Consider the following 18268-nt stretch of genomic DNA (forward strand, 5'->3'; position numbering starts at 1 on the left):
AAAATCCTTTTCTCTTAAGTTCATTGACGGAGGCAGTCCTCTGATCCATATCAGTAGGGTTATACTGCCCCCTACAGGAGTAGGGACACTAGGCAGAAAAAAGTTTGGGCTACGCCTACGGGCAGTCCCGGAGGGTACACCCTCTCTCTTCCTGCATAGGATGTCAGTTTTGTATCAAAGCAGTGTCAGAAAAGTAACACCAACCCAAGTCAAAATAGAGGGGTGGGTACTGCGTCTGTCAATGAACTTAAGAGAAAAGGATTTTATGGTAAGTCAAAAATCCAGTTTTCTCTATTGTTCCTTGATGGACCCAGTCCTCTGATCCATATCAGTAGGGACGTCCCAAAGCAGTGCCATAAAATGTGGGGTGGGAACAGCAGAAAAGAACAAGTCCCCATAGCTAAACATAGCCAACCAGGCAACATAGGACCCATCAGGACAAAAGATGGGGCCCACCTGAAATAAACAGCAAACACCCTCAAGGAAGGCCAAAAGCCCTCCAGACAGCAGCCAGCAAAACTTTGCGGCCAAAAGAGGCATCTGCAGATGCCAGCACATCCATCTTGTAAAATTTGGTAAAGGTGTGAACAAACGACCAGGTAGCCTTCTTGCAACCTGAAGCACAGATGCCTGTATGGTGAAAAGCCCAGGAAGCACTAGCGCCCGAGTAGAATGCGCTGAAACAGGGAAAGGTAGGACCTGACCCTTAATTGAATAAGTCTGCACCACCGTCTGTCTGATCCATCTGGAAATAGTCGCAGCAGATGCAGGCAGCCCTGTTCTTGAGCCATCCGTGAGTACAGAGAGCGAACCTGACTTACGAAAAGACTTAGCAGTTGCCAAGTACACCTTGAGTGCCCGAGCTATATCCAGAGTATGCAATGCACATTCCTCAGGATGGTAACACAACATCCTTTTTCAAGTGAACACTAGAAACCAGCTTCAGAGAGAAGGACTGATCCGGACGAAGTACCACTTGTCTCCATGAACCAACATATAGGGAGAATGATAGGACAATGTCGCTAATGCCGACTGACAGCAACCTAGAAGGCCACCCTCTGTAATAAGGTAAACAGGGGATACCCCCAAACACTGGCAAAAGGAGGTTCTTGAAGAATCGACTGCACCAAATCAAGGTCCCCAGTTGGTGACGGAGGTCACACCAGAAGTACTAAGTGTCGTTCCCCCTGGAAGAAGTTACGCACTAGGGAACGGGCGGCCAGCGGCCTTTGGAAGAAAATTGCCAAAGCAGAAACCTGACCCTTGATAATACTCAAGGCCAACTTTTGATTAACTCCCGTTGAAGGAAGGCCAAGATCTGGGCCACCAAGTAAGAGCAAGGGGGAGCCCAAAGAGACTCACACCACGCAATATACGACTTTCTCATACAATGAAAAAAAATGGATTTTTGACTTACTGTAAAATCTTTTTCTCTTAGGTTCATTGACGGACGCAGTCCTCTGATGCATATCAGTAGGGTAATACCGCCCCCTACAGGATTAGGACACTAGGCAGAAAGAATTTCTGGCTACGCCTATGGGCAGTCCCTTTGGATATACCAGGAATGGGCAAACTACGGCCCGGCGGACCTTGTAATCCGGCCTGTGGAGCGTGCAGTGTTCCCCAACACGGGGATCAAACGGCACCGGCCGCCCGAAGAACTTTGGCAGTGGCGGCCTGGGCGCCCGCCCATTGTGTGACAATAGCGAATGAAAATTCGCTATTGTCACACGGATCCTCCTCCTGGCCAATCAGGGTCCTCCCGCTTCCTGATTGGCCGAAAGGCAAACCCCATGCCATTGGCTGAGGAGGACTGAGGATTCGAGAAGACGCCGGGGGACTGAAGAGAAGTGCTGCACTGGTCTCGCGGGGGGGGGGGGCCTTGGCATATCTGCATTGAAAGGGGGCCCTGGCATATCTGCATTGAAAGGGGGCACGCTGGCATATCTGCATTGAAAGGGGGCCCTGGCATATGTGCATTGAAAGGGGGCACACTGGCATATCTGCATTGAAAGGGGGCCCTGGCATATCTGCATTGAAAGGGGGCACGCTGGCATATATGCATTGAAAGGGGGTACGCTGGCATATCTGCATTGAAAGGGGGCCCCCTGGCATATCTGCATTGAAAGGGGGCCCCCTGGCATATCTGCATCTTGGTCCGGCCCCCGGGTCCAATATATGAACCCATTTCGGCCCTCAAGTCAAAAAGTTTGCCCACCCCTGGGATATACCCTCTCTCTTCCTGCATAGGATGTCAGTTTTGTATCAAAGCAGCGTCAGAGAAAAGCACACCAACCCACTCAAAAAAATAGAGGGGCAGGTACTGCGTCCGTCAATGAACCTAAGAGAAAAGGATTTTACGGTAAGTTAAAAATCCAGTTTTCTCTATCGTTCATTGACAGACGCAGTCTCCTGATGCATATCAGTAGGGACGTCCCAAAGCAGTACCCAAATGAGGGGTGGGAACAGTAGAACAGAGAAAAAATAGTCCCCAAGGCCAACCAGGCAACACAGGACTCATCAGAACAACCAGATGAGGTTGACCTGAAAACAAACAGAAAAACACCCTCAAGGAAGGCCAAGGGGCCCTCTAAGCCGAAGCCTGCAAAACCTTGCAGCCAAAAGGAGGCATCTGCAGATGCCAGCACATCCACCTTATAAAATATGGTACAGGTGTGAACAGACGACCAGGTCGCCGCCTTGCACACCGAAGCACAGACGCCTGATGGCGAAAAGCCCAGGAAGCACTAAGCGCCCGAGTAGAATGCGCCTTGACAGGGAAAGGTGGAACCTGACCCTTAAACACTTAAGCCCCGGAAGATTTTACCCCCTTCCTGGCCAGGGGGTATTTTGCGATTCGGCACTGCGTGACTTTAACGGACAATTGCGCGGTCCTGCGAAGCTGTACCTAAACGAATTTGACGTCCTTTTTTTCCCACAAACAGAGCTTTCTTTTGGTGGTATTTGATCACCTGTGCGATTTTTTGATCATGCGCTATAAACAAAAAAAGAGCGAAATTTTGCAAAAATAACAATATTTTTCAAATTTTTTTAAATGAAATTCCCCCCAAAAAAATGTAAAAATCAAAATTTTTTAACATTTTCAGCCAATTTGTTTTATGCTACATATGTTTGGTAAAAAAAATCGCAAAAAGCATATTTTGATTGGTTTGCGCAAAAGTTATCGCGGTTACTAACAAAGGGAAAGATTTTTGTTGGTTTTTTTTTAACGCGTAATGGCGGCGATCTGCGATTTTTTTTGCGGGACTGCGACATTGGGGCGGACAGATCGGACCCTTGACTGACATTTTTGACACTTTTGGGGTTACCAGTGACATTTCTACAGTAATCAGTGCTATACATATGTACTGTTACTGTAAAATGACACTGGTAGTGAAGGGGGTTAACTTTTTTTGAGAGGGAGGGGTGGTGTGTGTCCCTAGGGGCGTGATTCTAACTGTTATTGGCTGTGGCTTGAGCTGTAGGAACAGTGATCAACTGTCCTACATAGTAGAACCGTATGATCACTGTTTCTACACAGGGGAGAATGACAGGCGGCTTGTTTACACTAGCCGCCTGCCTTTCTCCCTCTCCACCGACGATCGGCGAGTGACTGGCGGACATCGGGTCCGCCGGTCACACGCGCGGGGGGGGGTCCGTGACCGCGCGGGAGCGCGCCTCCGGCGGCGTGCGCTTGCTCCCCAGAACCTTACAGGCTAGTGACGTACCCATACGTCACTTTGCCTGTGAGGGGCTGACCGCCGCAGTATATGTACTTGCGGCGGTCGGCAAGTGGTTAATGGAATAAGCCTGCACCACTGTCTGTCTGATCCATCCGACTTGCGAAAAGACTCAGTAGACGCCAAATACACCCTGATCGCCCGAACAACATCCAGAGTATGCAGAGCAAATTCCTTAGGATGTTTTGGCTTAGAGCACAAGGAAGGTAACACAATGTCCTCATTCAAGTGAAAACTGGAAACCACCTTCAGAAGGAAGGATCCGGCCGAAGTACCACCTTGTCCCTGTGAACCACAAGATAAGGAGAACGACAGGACAACGCCGCCAGTTCCGACACCCTGCGCGTAGAAGTAATAGCCACCAAGAAAGCCACCTTCTGAGACAAGGTAAGCAGGGGAACCTCCCGAATATATTCTCAAAGGGAGGCCTCTGGAGAACCGACAGCACCAAATTAAGGTCCCAAGGCGGTAGCAAGGTCGCACCGGAGGTACCAAGTGTTGCACCCCCTGGATGAAGCTACGCACCAGGGAATGGGCGGCCAATGGCCTCTGGAAGAAAATAGCCAAGGCCGAGACCTGACCCTTGATAGTACCCAAAGCCAACTTTTGATCAACTCCCCGTTGAAGAAAACCAAGATCCGAGCCACAGAATAGGAGCGAGGGTGGGTCCCAAGGGACTCACACCACGCAATGTATGACTTCCACGTACGGCGATAAATCTTCCTGGAGGTCGCTTTCCTCACTTTTAGCAGAGTGGGAGTCACTGAAGCAGACAATCCCCTGTCCTTCAGCACCTGGCTTTCAAAAAACAAGCCGTCAAAGCAAGAGACTATAAAGCAGGATGGAAGATTGTCCCCAGACAGCAGATCCTCCCTGAGAGGAAGTCTCCACAGGGCGTCTGCGACAAGCCTGACCTGGTCGGCGTACCAAACACGATGAGGCCAGTCCAGAGCCACAAGAATGACCGAAATCCCTTCCGCCTCTGTCCTGCGAAGAAGTCTTGGCAGCAACTTGAGAGGAGGAAAGGCATACATCAGGCTGTACTGGCCCCAGGGGGCCACCAGCGCGTCACCAGCTGGGGGCCATGTATGAGGACCCCCCCCCCCCAACTTCATCCCAGACAGACTCGCATGCATGGTGACAATTGTCCAGTATATAGGGAGAAAGGATTTCCCCGACTGAAGCATTGGGGACCGAAGCTACCAGGCCAGGGACTCCCTGGTCCTGTGACTTAGCCGAATCCAAAGGTCCAGAGAATTTGGGTGCTTGTCCCACTTGAGAAGAATTTCCCTTTAAAGAACCCTCGTGTGGAACTGAGTGAATGGGACCGCCTCGAAGGAGGACACCATCAGTCCCAGTACACTCATACATGTCCGAAGGGACGGCCGGTCGTTGGACACTAACAGATGAACCGCTGACTGGAGCTTCTGGAGTTTTTTCGAAAGAAGAAACACCCTGGCTGAGGACGAGTCCAAAGTCAGGCCCAGATAAACCAGTCTCATGGAAGGGGTCAGAGATGACTTCTGAAGATTCATAATCCACCAGAACTCCTTCATAGTGACTCAATCATGTTCTCATAGTGACCCCCAAGTTTTCCGTCAGTAACTCGGGGGAATCTGCATGGAGAATCAGATCGTCCAGGTAACCCAGGACTGATATCCCCCACTGCTGTAACAGCGAAAGGACCGGGGGGCCAACACCTTTGTGAAGATCCGAGGAGCGGAGGGGAGACCAAAGGGTAATGCCACAAACTGATAGTGATGCTCCCCCACGGCAAAACTGAGAAAACGTTGGTGAGCGGCACAGATTTTAATGTGAAGGTTGGCATCCTTGATGTCTATTGAAGCCAGGAAATCCCCCTGATGCAGAGAGGCCACCACCGTGTGAAGTGTTTCCATCTTGAACTTTTGAGCGCGCACGAACACATGCAGTGCCTTTAGGTCCAGGATCAGACGCACCTTGCCCTCCTTCTTAGGAACCGTGAACAGGTTGGAATAAAAACCGTGAAAGCGTTCCGCCTGTGGAACAGGAGTGTGAGGGTCTGACCATCCCAGGGAGGGGGCCCGTGTCCACCCCAAAATCTGCCAGGGAAGGGGGGGGGGACTTTTACTCACCATACCAGGAACACAGACGGGCGCCATCTCCTGACAGGACCCCACGCCACCGAAGTGGGGGCTGTCGGCCAAATAGGAATGCTGCAACATAAGCCTAGAACCTGTCGTGTGCATCCTGGCGAGACGTTTAACTAGTGGGGCCAGTCCCCGTCCAGTGGGACTATGTCACAGCCGACCCAGCGCGGAGCTAAGGCCATCATGTGCTCGGTGGCCAGACTGGGGTGACCACTGGATATAGTGATCCAGCCCGTCGCCCAGCCTGGCGTAATTGCTTGAAGATCTCACAGGAAAAAAATCTGGAGAAAAGGCTAGCTAAAAAAAAAATGATATCTAAAAAATACTGTTTGTGCCAGGACCAAAGATCCCAGCAAGAAACTAGGTCCTTACTCCTGACTAGGCAGATTAAAACTGACATCCTATGCAGGAAGAGAGAGGGTATACCCCCAGGGACTGCCCATAGGCGTAGCCAGAAATTCTTTCTGCCTAGTGTCCTACCCCTGTAGAGGCGGTATTACCCTACTGATATGCATCAGAGGACTGCATCCGTCAATGAGCGATAGAGAAATCATCCTAGAAGTCACTTCCCATGCTTTAAGCAGGGTGGGAATCACTGAAGCAGACAATCCCCTGCACTTCAGCACCTGGCTTTCAACAGCAAAGCCGACCAAGCCAATGACCGTAATTGCAAAAAAATTACAAAAATTACAAAAAAAAAAAAAAAAAACGGTCCCACCGCGCTACAGCGCCCCCCCCCCCTCCCACCCGAAGGTCAGGCAAGCCCTCCCATCCCAACAGAGAGAAGAGAGAGCCCCCAGAACCCACTGTCCGAATATGCATTCGGAGGACTGCACGTGTAATAAGCAAGCTCTCCCATAAGGGAGTGGGCAATGGAAACTGCCCAGGGTGAAGGGAGAGGCTCCACCCCCTGGAAAATGCCTCCAGCAACTTCCACCTAGCTTCTCATCAGAGAATCCACTGCAAAAGGGTCAAAAACGGGTGTACCAAGATGGCCGCTGCCATAATAGCAGACGAGGCTACAAGAAAATGGAGGCCAGGGCGGCAACCAGGCCCACAGGGAGACCCCCCGCCAGCCCTCCTACACCATCCTGCAGCAGGAAGCCCTGGAGGAACCGACTGAGACCCCCCTCGCACCCTGCGCACAAGGTCCCAGCCCCAGGTAGACCCTAAGAGAAGAGGTGCCACCGCCCCCCCCCTCAGCTGGAGATAGGCAGAGCAGGGGGGCGGGGGAGCCTAAGAGCATACGCTCCCGCCCCCCCTCGGTGGGAGATAGGTGGAGCGGGGGAGCCTTAGAGCAAGCGCCCCGTTCCCCCATCGGCAGGGGAGCCTATAAGCAGTACATCTATAGAAAAATCCAAGCTGGGATTTGAAGTACATCTATAGAAAAATCCATGCTGGGATCTGTAGTCCCATTGCATATAAATTCAGGTGGGGACCCCATTGTTTACAATATATGCTGGGACTCATAGGCTCCCCTACAGGCAGATTGCTAGGAGTTGCAGTCCCTCCCGCCAATGGCTGTACATGGCTCCGGAGTAAAAGCGCTGTTTGACGGAGCATCTTCCCTCCTCGCTGCTCTCTCAGCACACTGGCGCTTCCGGCGCCGCTCGGGTATTTATAGGGCTCAGGACCAGTGTTAATTTTGGCAGCAAATTTCAATTTAGTTTTAGTCTTAGTCTTAGGACTAAAATGGCATTTTATTTTTAGTCCCATTTTAGTCTTCTGCAAGTGTTTTAGTTTTAGTCGACTAAAACTCCAGTACATTTTAGTCGACTAAAACATCTTACATATTAGTTGTCTAAAACGTCCTACATTTTAGTCGACTAAAACTCATTTTAAGCCCCGTACACACGTACCGATTGTCGGCCGTAAATATTCGGCCGCTGACCGATCGGCCGATTGTAGGCTTGTTAGTATGATGCTTCCGACAGCCGACAGCGCATTTTCGGCCGAACAGAATCTGTCGTGCAGACTTTAAAATATATGTTGGCCGTCACCAGAACGGCCGGTTGTTCGCCAGTCAGTACAGATTTCGGCCGACAGACAGCAGATTAGCAAGACTGGGCATGCTCAGAAAAGAAAAAAGACAAGGAAAGTTAACCATCACATGACATCCCTTCTGCAGTCGGCTGTTGTTGGCCGACAAAATTCGTGTGCAGTCTTTTGCAGTTTTCAACAGACACGACACCCCTGGACAAAAGACGGCCGATCGTTCGGCCGACGATCAGTACGTGTGTACGGGGCTTTAGTCATCTAAATGGTCATGGTCAGGTCAGAGAGGAGGCCTGTAATGCTGCTGCCTGCAGTCAGTGCAGTGAGTGAACACAGTGCTGCTCAGAGTGCTGGATGGGGGTCTCAGGTTTAAGGGTGGTCTCTGGTCTGACTCTGAACTGAAGTTGTTGAACAGGATGGGCCGGGCGGGCCTCAGCGGCCTATATGTACGCACACAGTCCTGGATGGATGGCGGAATCTGATGCCAGTGTGTGACTGGTGAGTGGTCTGAAGGGACTCAGGGAGGAAGTAATAGCTGGCCTGGCTGTTAACACACAGTGGGTGCTCTGCTCTGGATGTGGTGGCCGGGTGCCAGTGCCGTGTGATCAGTTGGGCCTGGCGCGTCTGGCTGTAGTCAGTGCTGTATCTTGGCCTAGGCCAACAAGGCCCAGGCCTAGGGCGGCACTTTGCAGGGGGGGGGGGCAGCAAAAAGCTGCATCCTGCACGTAAAAAAAAAAACAGCTTCCTCCCGGCACGAAAAAGGTCCCGCCGGCTTGCGCTACACTTTTTGTATAGTGCTAGTCTTATGTGGTGAATTGGGCCGGAGGGCAGGGTCCAGGAGGCAAATCAGTCTGGTACCCCCATAAAGCGATCACACTGCTACCTACCAGTATGATAATACCGGCCGGTCAGGACATTCAGATAGACCGCAGGCCGTCGACCACATTTAATACAACTGGCCCGACGGCTGCCAAAGCTAATAAGTGTTGCACTGCAGCCAAATGCTCCGCCTACTCTCCTCTGCCCCCAGGCACTGATGGGCACTCTTATGCTGCACTGATGGGCGCTAATAGGCTGTACTGATGGGCACTAATATGCTGCTTTGATGGCCACTGATGAGGCAGCAATGGTGGGTACTGATAAACTGCACTGATGGGCACTAATGAGGCTGCACTGATAAGGCAGCACTGGTATGCTGCACTGATGGGCACTGATGAGGCTGAACTTATGGGAACTGATGAGGCTGCACTGAGACTGTGGTTGTGGTCTGTGGTTTACAGATGACAGGGTGGGTCATAAACCGGAAGGGGTGTGGCCTTTACAGGAAGGGGTGGGTCATATTTAAATTAGGGGGTGCACAAGTTTAGTCAGGCCTAGGGCAGCACAAAACCTAAATACGCCACTGGCTGTAGTGCTGCAGCTGCTGTTCTCTGGTGAGGTCAGGTGACTGGTTCTCGAGCCGACTCTCTTGTATTAGTCCACTCCTCACGTCGGACGTCACAGGGCACGCCACGCCAGGCGCCACACAGGCGGAGCTCCGTGAAAACCTGAAGTTGAGTAAACATCCCTGCCTCACATTCTCATTTAGTTTTCGTTCGTTAACGAAAACGGATTTGATTTTCGTCATAGTTGTCGTCATTTGACGAAAATGTGCTATACTTTGCGTCTCGTTTTCGTCAGTTGAAAAATGCCGGTGACGAAAACGTTTTTGTTGATGAAATTAACACTGCTGTAAACTCCATTGGCTGTAATGTCATTGCACATATTACCTGAATAGATTACCAACATTAAATATTAGGGAAAAATATAAGAAAAGCCTTTTTCTTAATTGTTTAGGTTTCAGCAGCTTAGTAGATGCTCCTTACTTATGCGTATGCAGTGGTGCAATACATGTTTGAACTTTAATGTGCTATTATTACATGCTCTGGATGGAATTGTGCTGCCGATATAGAAATGGCCAGCAGAGGAGTGTTCATTTTGATGATGTCAATTTTTTATTTAGTTTTAGTTATAGTCTTATGACTAAAATGCCATTTTAGTTTTAGTCGTATTTTAGTCTTAAGACTAAAATGCCATTTTAGTTTTAGTCGTATTTTAGTCATCTGAATTGTTTTAGTTTTAGTCGTATTTTAGTCATCTGAATTGTTTTGGTCGTATTTAGTCTAAAATTGTGTTAATTTAGTCTACGAAAACGTTTTAGTCGGTTTTAGTCGACTAAATTAACACTGCTCAGGACACGCCAACGCTCCACTGACCACGCCTGCTGTTTCACTGACCATGCCTACTGCCCTCCTCAGCCCTGACGTCATTCTCCGCAGTCTGATCTGAGAACAATAATTACATATCACTGATCAGAGAATAATGATTACAGGAGATCACTGATCAGAGAACACCACCATGTTTACTAGCAAAGTAAGGACTTTCCCCTTAGACCCGCCCCCAACCTTCCTCCAATGGCACTTGTAATCAGGACGCATCAGGCTCCGCCCGCTTCTTCTCTTTGCGACCTGGCTGTGGCGGGGAGGAGGTTGGTGGGTTTGCCTGGATTGTACCATTATGACAATAGAATAGGAGGGTTCAGATTGCGGCGGAAAGTGTGTGTATGGACATCTCTGTTCGTTCGTGTCGCTGAAATTGCCCGCACACTGTGTGCGCTCCCCGCTATCTGCTCGGCTTTGTGTGGTGGTTGGATGGTGTGTGAGGCGCTGGCTCCTGTGTGAGCTGCTCCTGCCCCTCCCCGGCTGCCTCTCGCTGCAATATGTTCAAGAGGATGGCTGAATTCGGCCCGGACTCCGGAGGGAGAGTGAAGGTGAGGGTTCGGGGAGCTCTGTGTATGTGTGGCCTCGGTGGGCGCCCCGTGCTCTTGTAGGGCTTTGTGTGGGGGCCCGTCTATGTGGTAGTGCCGTGTACGGACGGGGCTGCTTTCTATTTTATCCCCTTTTCTGTGCCGGAGACTTCTCCGCCCTGGGCCAATATACATGAGACCTATGGAGGAAGCCTACAAGTCCCCTCAGAGAGGTCTGGCCTGAGGTATGGGGATGTCTGCTGTGTTCCTGTCACCTACAGCTCCTTCTAAATCCTAATATGTCTTCTATGGGAGATCACCTACCTGTGGGGATCATTTGTGTGTGAGTACATGGCAACCAAGAAATAATGGTTCCCTATGTGGTACTGGCACAGTGCTGAAAAACAAAGTATTGCATGTATTTGTTTTTTCTCTCAGTGCAATATGTTCAAATGCATGCACATACGCAGAAATGCAAGGAAACCCTCTGCAATGCATTACAAAACATGCATATGCTCTTTGGTGTCCATGAACCTTTAGTGTGCTGGCTGCATTTGTTTCCTTTTTTATTCTTTGTGTTTTCACCTGTTGATCCTGCCAATAACACCCTTCCTGTCCAAAGGTGACAACGCTCACTCTCTGTACTGTACCTGGAGAATCAGTTTTGTCACTTCATTGCTGGATTGCAAAACACTAAGCATTCATTGTTAATATACAAGGGAAAGGGGGCCTGTAATTTGTCTCCAAAGGGTCACGTGATATTACAGAAAATACTCGCAGACTGGAGACTTAAAGCAGAGCTCCTCCCAAAAGGGGGAGCTCCGCTTATCTGCTTCTCCCCCCCCCCCCCCCCTCTCTGGGGCCACATTTGGCACCTTTCAGGGGGGAGGGGGTACCTGGTTTTGACAGATACCCACCCCCACTTCTGAGTGATATCACCGCAGCAAGATCACCCAGAAGTCTGCGTATATACATTACGGTACAAGACGAGTTGGCTGTCTTGATAGAACACCGGCAGCGTATATATACACTACGGTACAAGACGAGTTGGCTGTCTTGATGGAACACCGGCAGCCTATATACTAGGGCTGGGCGATAAAACGATACCGATAGGTATCGCGATAGTCGCGTGCTCGATAGCAATAGGAAAACTTGAACGATAAATCGAAAAGTCCGCTCTGACGGGTTTAAACTTTTAAAAAAGGCGCCGCCAACACGTCATTGCGCACGCGCCGCCGCCACTCGGGAGAGGCCGGGAATAGCCGAAATTACACGAGCGGAGGTGGCGCGTGCGCAATGACGTATCGGCGCCGGGCGGCGCCATTTTTAAAACGAAGGCGCCTCTGGAACAGGTAAGTGAAACAGCTTCACTACCTGCCGTTATGCAGGGCTGCGGGCACACTACAAGGGATGCAGTGCTGCGGGCATGTTCTACCTGTACCATGCCCACAGCACTGCATCTCCTGTAGTATGCCCACAACCCCGGATCCTCTTGTACCATGCCAGTCACCCTGCATTCTCCTGCAACATGCCAGTCACCCTGCATTCTCCTGCACCATGCCAGCCACCCTGCATTCTCCTGCAACATGCCAGTCACCCTGCATTCTCCTGCACCATGCCAGTCACCCTGCATTCTCCTGCACCATGCCAGCCACCCTGCATTCTCCTGCACCATGCCAGCCACCCTGCATTCTCCTGCACCATGCCAGCCACCCTGCATTCTCCTGCACCATGCCAGTCACCCTGCATTCTCCTGCACCATGCCAGTCACCCTGCATTCTCCTGCACCATGCCAGTCACCCTGCATTCTCCTGCACCATGCCAGTCACCCTGCATTCTCCTGCACCATGCCAGTCACCCTGCATTCTCCTGCACCATGCCAGTCACCCTGCATTCTCCTGCACCATGCCAGTCACCCTGCATTCTCCTGCACCATGCCAGTCACCCTGCATTCTCCTGCACCATGCCAGTCACCCTGCATTCTCCTGCACCATGCCAGTCACCCTGCATTCTCCTGCACCATGCCAGTCACCCTGCATTCTCCTGCACCATGCCAGTCACCCTGCATTCTCCTGCACCATGCCAGTCACCCTGCATTCTCCTGCACCATGCCAGTCACCCTGCATTCTCCTGCACCATGCCAGTCACCCTGCATTCTCCTGCACCATGCCAGTCACCCTGCATTCTCCTGCACCATGCCAGTCACCCTGCATTCTCCTGCACCATGCCAGTCGCCCTGCATTCTCCTGCACCATGCCAGTCGCCCTGCATTCTCCTGCACCATGCCAGTCGCCCTGCATTCTCCTGCACCATGCCAGTCGCCCTGCATTCTCCTGCACCATGCCAGTCGCCCTGCATTCTCCTGCACCATGCCAGTCGCCCTGCATTCTCCTGCACCATGCCAGTCGCCCTGCATTCTCCTGCACCATGCCAGTCGCCCTGCATTCTCCTGCACCATGCCAGTCGCCCTGCATTCTCCTGCACCATGCCAGTCGCCCTGCATTCTCCTGCACCATGCCAGTGCCCTGCATTCTCCTGCACCATGCCAGTCACCCTGCATTCTCACCCTAGGGTCCTTATTTTAAATGGGTAATAAAAAAATATCAATATATATCGATATCGACCGATATGAAACACTGATATCGTGATACAGTTTTCAGCCATATCGCCCAGCCCTACTATATACACTACGGTACAAGATGAGTTGGCTGTCTTGATAGAACACCAACAGCGTATATACATTACGGTACAAGACGAGTTGGCTGTCTTGATAGTACACCAACAGCGTATATACATTACGGTACAAGACGAGTTGGCTGTCTTGATAGTACACCAACAGCGTATATACATTACGGTACAAGAGGAGTTGGCTGCCTTGACAGAACCCTTGGCTAAGGAGGAAAAAAAGTTGTTGCTGCCTTGGAGGCCAAAAATACGTATTATGCCTCGTACACACGTGCAGATTGTCGGCCGAACGATCGGCCGTCTTTTGTCCAAGGTCTGTCGTGTCTGTTGAAACCTGCAAAAGACTGCACACGAATATTGTCGGCCAACAACAGCCGACTGCAGAAGTGATGTCATGTGATGGTTAACTTTCCTTGTCTTTTTTCTTTTCTGAGCATGCCCAGTCTTGCAAATCTGCTGTCTGTCGGCCGAATTCTGTACTGACTGACGAACAATCGGCCGTTCTGGTGTCGGCATACAAAAATTTTAATGCTTGCACGACAGATTCTGTTTGGCCGAAAGTGCGCTGTCGGAAGCATCATACTAACAAGCCTACAATCGGCCGATCGGTCGTCGGCCGAATCTTTTCGGCCGACAATCTGCACGTGTGTATGGGGCATTAGAATACATTTTTGCCTAAATTGATGAAGAAATTTGATTTTTTTTTTTATTATTCAAAATTGTCGTTCGTTTTTGTTTTAGCGCAAAAAACGAAAAAACACAGAGGTGTTTAACCTCCCTGGGAGTCTGATTATGTCCAGATTTCTGTGCTAAAAGCAGTACATTGTTTTGTACGGAAATCTGTTGTTTTACATTTTAAAACTCACCTTCCCCTGCGATCCCCCGCCATCCTCCCGCTGTTTGTTCGGCTGATGCCGGCACCTGTCTTCCAGTTCCCTTCCTTGCGAGTGTTGCGACGCAGGGGGGGTGGAACCGGCGGCAACTTCAAAAATGTAAATACACTAAATGACAGTTGTGATCCTAACGGATTACACTGTATGATGCCATTTCACCACAGGATTGCACCTGGTGACTTTTCCGGTGCCCTGCCTGTGCTTTTCCAGTTTTGTGCCTGGAAAATAGAGAACGACCATGGTGTCCAAAAAGCATTCTTTTTGCGCAAAAGGGCTTTTAGACGAACTGGAAAACAGCGACAGCGAAACAGTTACTTGAAGAACTGAGTGATAGCGATTCATGGGAAAATTCATCCTTAGGGACTGAAAGTGACGACAGCTACGATTCTGATGTCTCTTTCTGGCACATAGCTCCGTTGGAAATTCTGAAGAATCATTTGATATACTTTCCAAATTCCACAAGCTATGTGCCAGAACGAGACATCAGAATCGTCGCTGTTGAAACTTTCAGTACCTGATGACCCATTTTCCCACAAATCGCTATCGCTCAGTTCTTCAGGTAACTCAGTTTCACTGTCGCTGTTTTCCAGTTCGTCTAAAAGCGCTTTTAGGCAAAAAAAAAAAAAAAAACGCTTTTTGGACGCCATGGTCGTTCAAAATTTTCCAGGCACAAAGCACTGGAAAAGTCACCAGGTGCAATCCTGTGCTGAAATGGCATGATACAGTGTGATCCGTTAGGGTCACAGCTTTGTATCATGTCATTTATGTATTTACACTTTTGAATTTGCTGCCGGTTCCACCACCCTGCGTACTAACGCTGTGCGGAGACAGAGTTGTCAGGTCCCTGCTGTTCTCTATGGGGGAATCGGATGGGAACGGACCGTCTGTCCGTTCTCATCCGATCCCCTGGATGGATGGAAAATAGGGTTTCCATCCGTCCAGATCTGACAGATCGGCTGTCAGTGGCCATGTCTCCGCTGACATCCGATGCCCCATAGAGATGCATGGGGCATCCGTTCAGATCCGCCTAAAAAACGGACAGGCAGATATGAACGGTCCTCTAGTGTGAAGGGTGCCTTAAGTGTAGCAATATGGTTACATTTAATGCAGGTACAACGTTTAGCAACTCACATGGCCAATGATTAAGACAGGCGCATCTAAGTAGGCAGGCATCCAGGTTAAAGTTGTCCACATAGACCATCCTCCGACCCGCCATCGAGGTCATCCCTTCCAGGCTGCGCTCCATGCCTTGCTTTTAGATCACTCTACTGCAGGGTAGTCTTTGCAGTCACAATTGTAGGCAGACAGCGGTGAGAGCCAGCGGTGTGGAGGATGGTCTATGTGGACAGCTTTACCCCGGATGCCTGCGTTCTTAGGCTGGCCATACATGTGTTGAATTTCGAAAAAACATTCTTTAGCAAATCAGAAATGTCATGCGTTTTGTGATTCGATGGTGCCACCATTGATTTCGAAATTCGACCGACCAAGCTTTCAATTTCACCTTATATTGCTACAGAAAATAATTTTCATGGCCTGGGAATTTTCTTTTCTTGCAATCGTGCACATTTCTTTTTTAATTATATTTCTTGCACGATTCTCCCATCATTAATTAGAAAATAGTTTTTTCAAAAAATTTCCATCATGCCCGATCACTCAACTTCGGTAAACACCTCATAATCGGCAGTTGCTGCAGCCCACTAATGGTCCGAAATTCGAACGAAAATTCTTAAGAGAAGATTTTCAAAATTCGACCCATGTATGGCCTGCCTAAGATGTGCCTGTTTTAATCATCAACCATGTCAGCTGCTAAATGTTGTACCTTCATTAAATGTTGTATGTGGGGGAGTAATGCCTCGTACAGACGCAACGATTATCGGCCGACTGATCGTCCGACTTTTGTCCAGAGTGGTGTTTTGTTGGTTGGAATGTGCCTAGACTGCACACGAATTTTCTCGGCCAACAAAAATCTACTTCAGAAGTGATGTCATGTGCTGGTTTACTTTCTGTGTGTTTTTTCTTCTCTGAGCAGACTTGCTCATCAGATTTTTGTCTGCCGAAATCTGTACTGACTGACGGAAAATCGGCCGTTGTGTTGACGGCCAACAAAAATTTTATAACCTGCACACCAGATTTTTTTCTCCCGAAAAGTCTTAGTCGGTTGTCGGAAGCATCATACTAACAAGCCAAAGATCGGACGTTGGCCGAAAATTCACGGCCAATTATCGACACGTGTGTACGGGGCTTTAGATAGAGTAGCTAATAGGGTTCCCTGAGCCTCACTTACTCGGCGCTATGGAAATGTAAAGAAAGGTGTACAATATAATAAAAATAACAGCTGCTGCTATTTAAAAGTATAAACAATGGTAAATAGGTGTATAAATATCCTGCAGACAGATGATCACTGTCGGAATAAAAACACACTAGCAGCAATTAATGAACTTAATAGCATAAGTCCCAAAATTATCAGAACTCTTCATAGGTGCCAAGACATGCAGTGTTGCAAAAAAGTTCAAATGAAATAACTTTGCAAATCAACAGGTGAGTAAATCCTTATTGTTGTGACATGGAGACATGCACCGCCACCGCACCGATGTGGACCCCCCTAGGTAATGCCCAACGTACCTATAGGGAATCAGTACTGCACCTGGTATCAAAGATGACAAACTTGTCAGCAGCAGCAAACCTCAGGTCCCTTAGATGCATCAATGGCGTTTCTCCAGATGATGCTCAATGATCATGCAATCAAACAAAAGGAACTCATAGTTGTCACCGCAAACCATTTATTTACACCATAATAGTATTCATATATGCGTAGAGGGTGTGACGTCAGATGTCCTGGTTGCCGGGATGACCGCATGCTCCACGTGGACACCCCGGCAACCAGGACGTCTGACGTCACACCCTCTACCCGGAAGCCCGTCGGCTGGTACCGAGCCGCGGGCGCTACGAGTCACGTAAGCGGTGTGACAGTACAGCCGCGAGGAAGCCTTGTTCCATACACTAAGTAACGCTGGTTTTTATATAATAAATGTGAATGTATATATGGATACTATTATGGTGTAAATAAATGGTTTGCGGTGTACACTATTGGTGCTTTTCCTCTGCATGGAACCGAATGGTTCAGCACGCTTTTGTGCTTTTCCACTGCTGGTGCCGCATGGTATGGTGTAGGAACGGTTCCGTACGGTACGGTACGGCGCCGCTTTTCCACTGCATGGAACCGAAAGGTACGGCTCTCAAAAACAGTACCTACTCGATTGTGGTTCCAAGAGGTACCATACCCGGTACCATATCCTACAATCCTTTGCATGCAGTCACTACTAGCCACTGATTGGTCAGAGAATCGTTGTTATCCCACCCACTTAACTTTAGTACTACTTTAGTGGAAAAGCAAACCTATACCGTACCGTACCGTTCCAACACCGTACCATGCAGTACCAGCAGTGGAAAAGCAAACCGGGCCGAGTAGAGCCGAGCCGGTACTTGCAGTGGAAAAGTGCCATATGAGTTCCTTTTGTTTGATTGCATGATCATTGAGCATCATCTGGAGAAACGCCATTGTTTGCATCTAAGGGACCTGAGGTTTGCTGCTGCTGCTGACAAGTTTGTCATCTTTGATACCAGGCGCATTACCGATTCCCTATAGGTACGTTGGGCATTACCTAGGGGGGTCCACATCGGTGCGGGGGCGGTGCATGTCTCCATGTCACAACAATAAGGATTTACTCACCTGTTGATTTGCAAAGTTATGTCAGTTGAACTTTTTTGCAACACTGCATGTCTTGGCACCTATGAAGATTTCTGATAATTTTGGGACTTATGCTATTAAGTTCATTAAGCGCTGCTAGTGTGTTTTTATTCTGACAGTGATCATCTGTCTGTAGGATATTTAGACACCTATTTACCTTCATTAAATGTTGCTACACTTAGAGGTGCCTCTCTTCTCTTTTATACTCTGTAGCTACTGCTGGATTTTGCTTCTGATCCTCTTGTGGAGGCGCCATTTGTGGATGGACATTTTATTGTTACACAACCTATCAC

General features: G+C 49.4%; 1 protein-coding gene across 1 annotated transcript in view; it reads left to right on the top strand.

Annotated features, from left to right (window-relative positions):
- Nucleotides 1–10386: 10386 nt before the first annotated feature.
- Nucleotides 10387–18268, top strand: part of YEATS4 (YEATS domain containing 4) — a 43419-nt gene continuing 35537 nt past the window's right edge. The window contains exon 1 of the mRNA XM_082252682.1: nt 10387–10673. Within this exon, the coding sequence (XP_082108808.1) occupies nt 10623–10673 (51 nt within the window). The 5' untranslated portion in view covers nt 10387–10622. The remainder of the gene's footprint in view (nt 10674–18268) is intronic.

The sequence above is a fragment of the Pelophylax lessonae genome, assembly GCF_965119305.1.
Source record: "Pelophylax lessonae genome assembly, chromosome: 4".
NCBI lineage: Eukaryota > Metazoa > Chordata > Amphibia > Anura > Ranidae > Pelophylax > Pelophylax lessonae.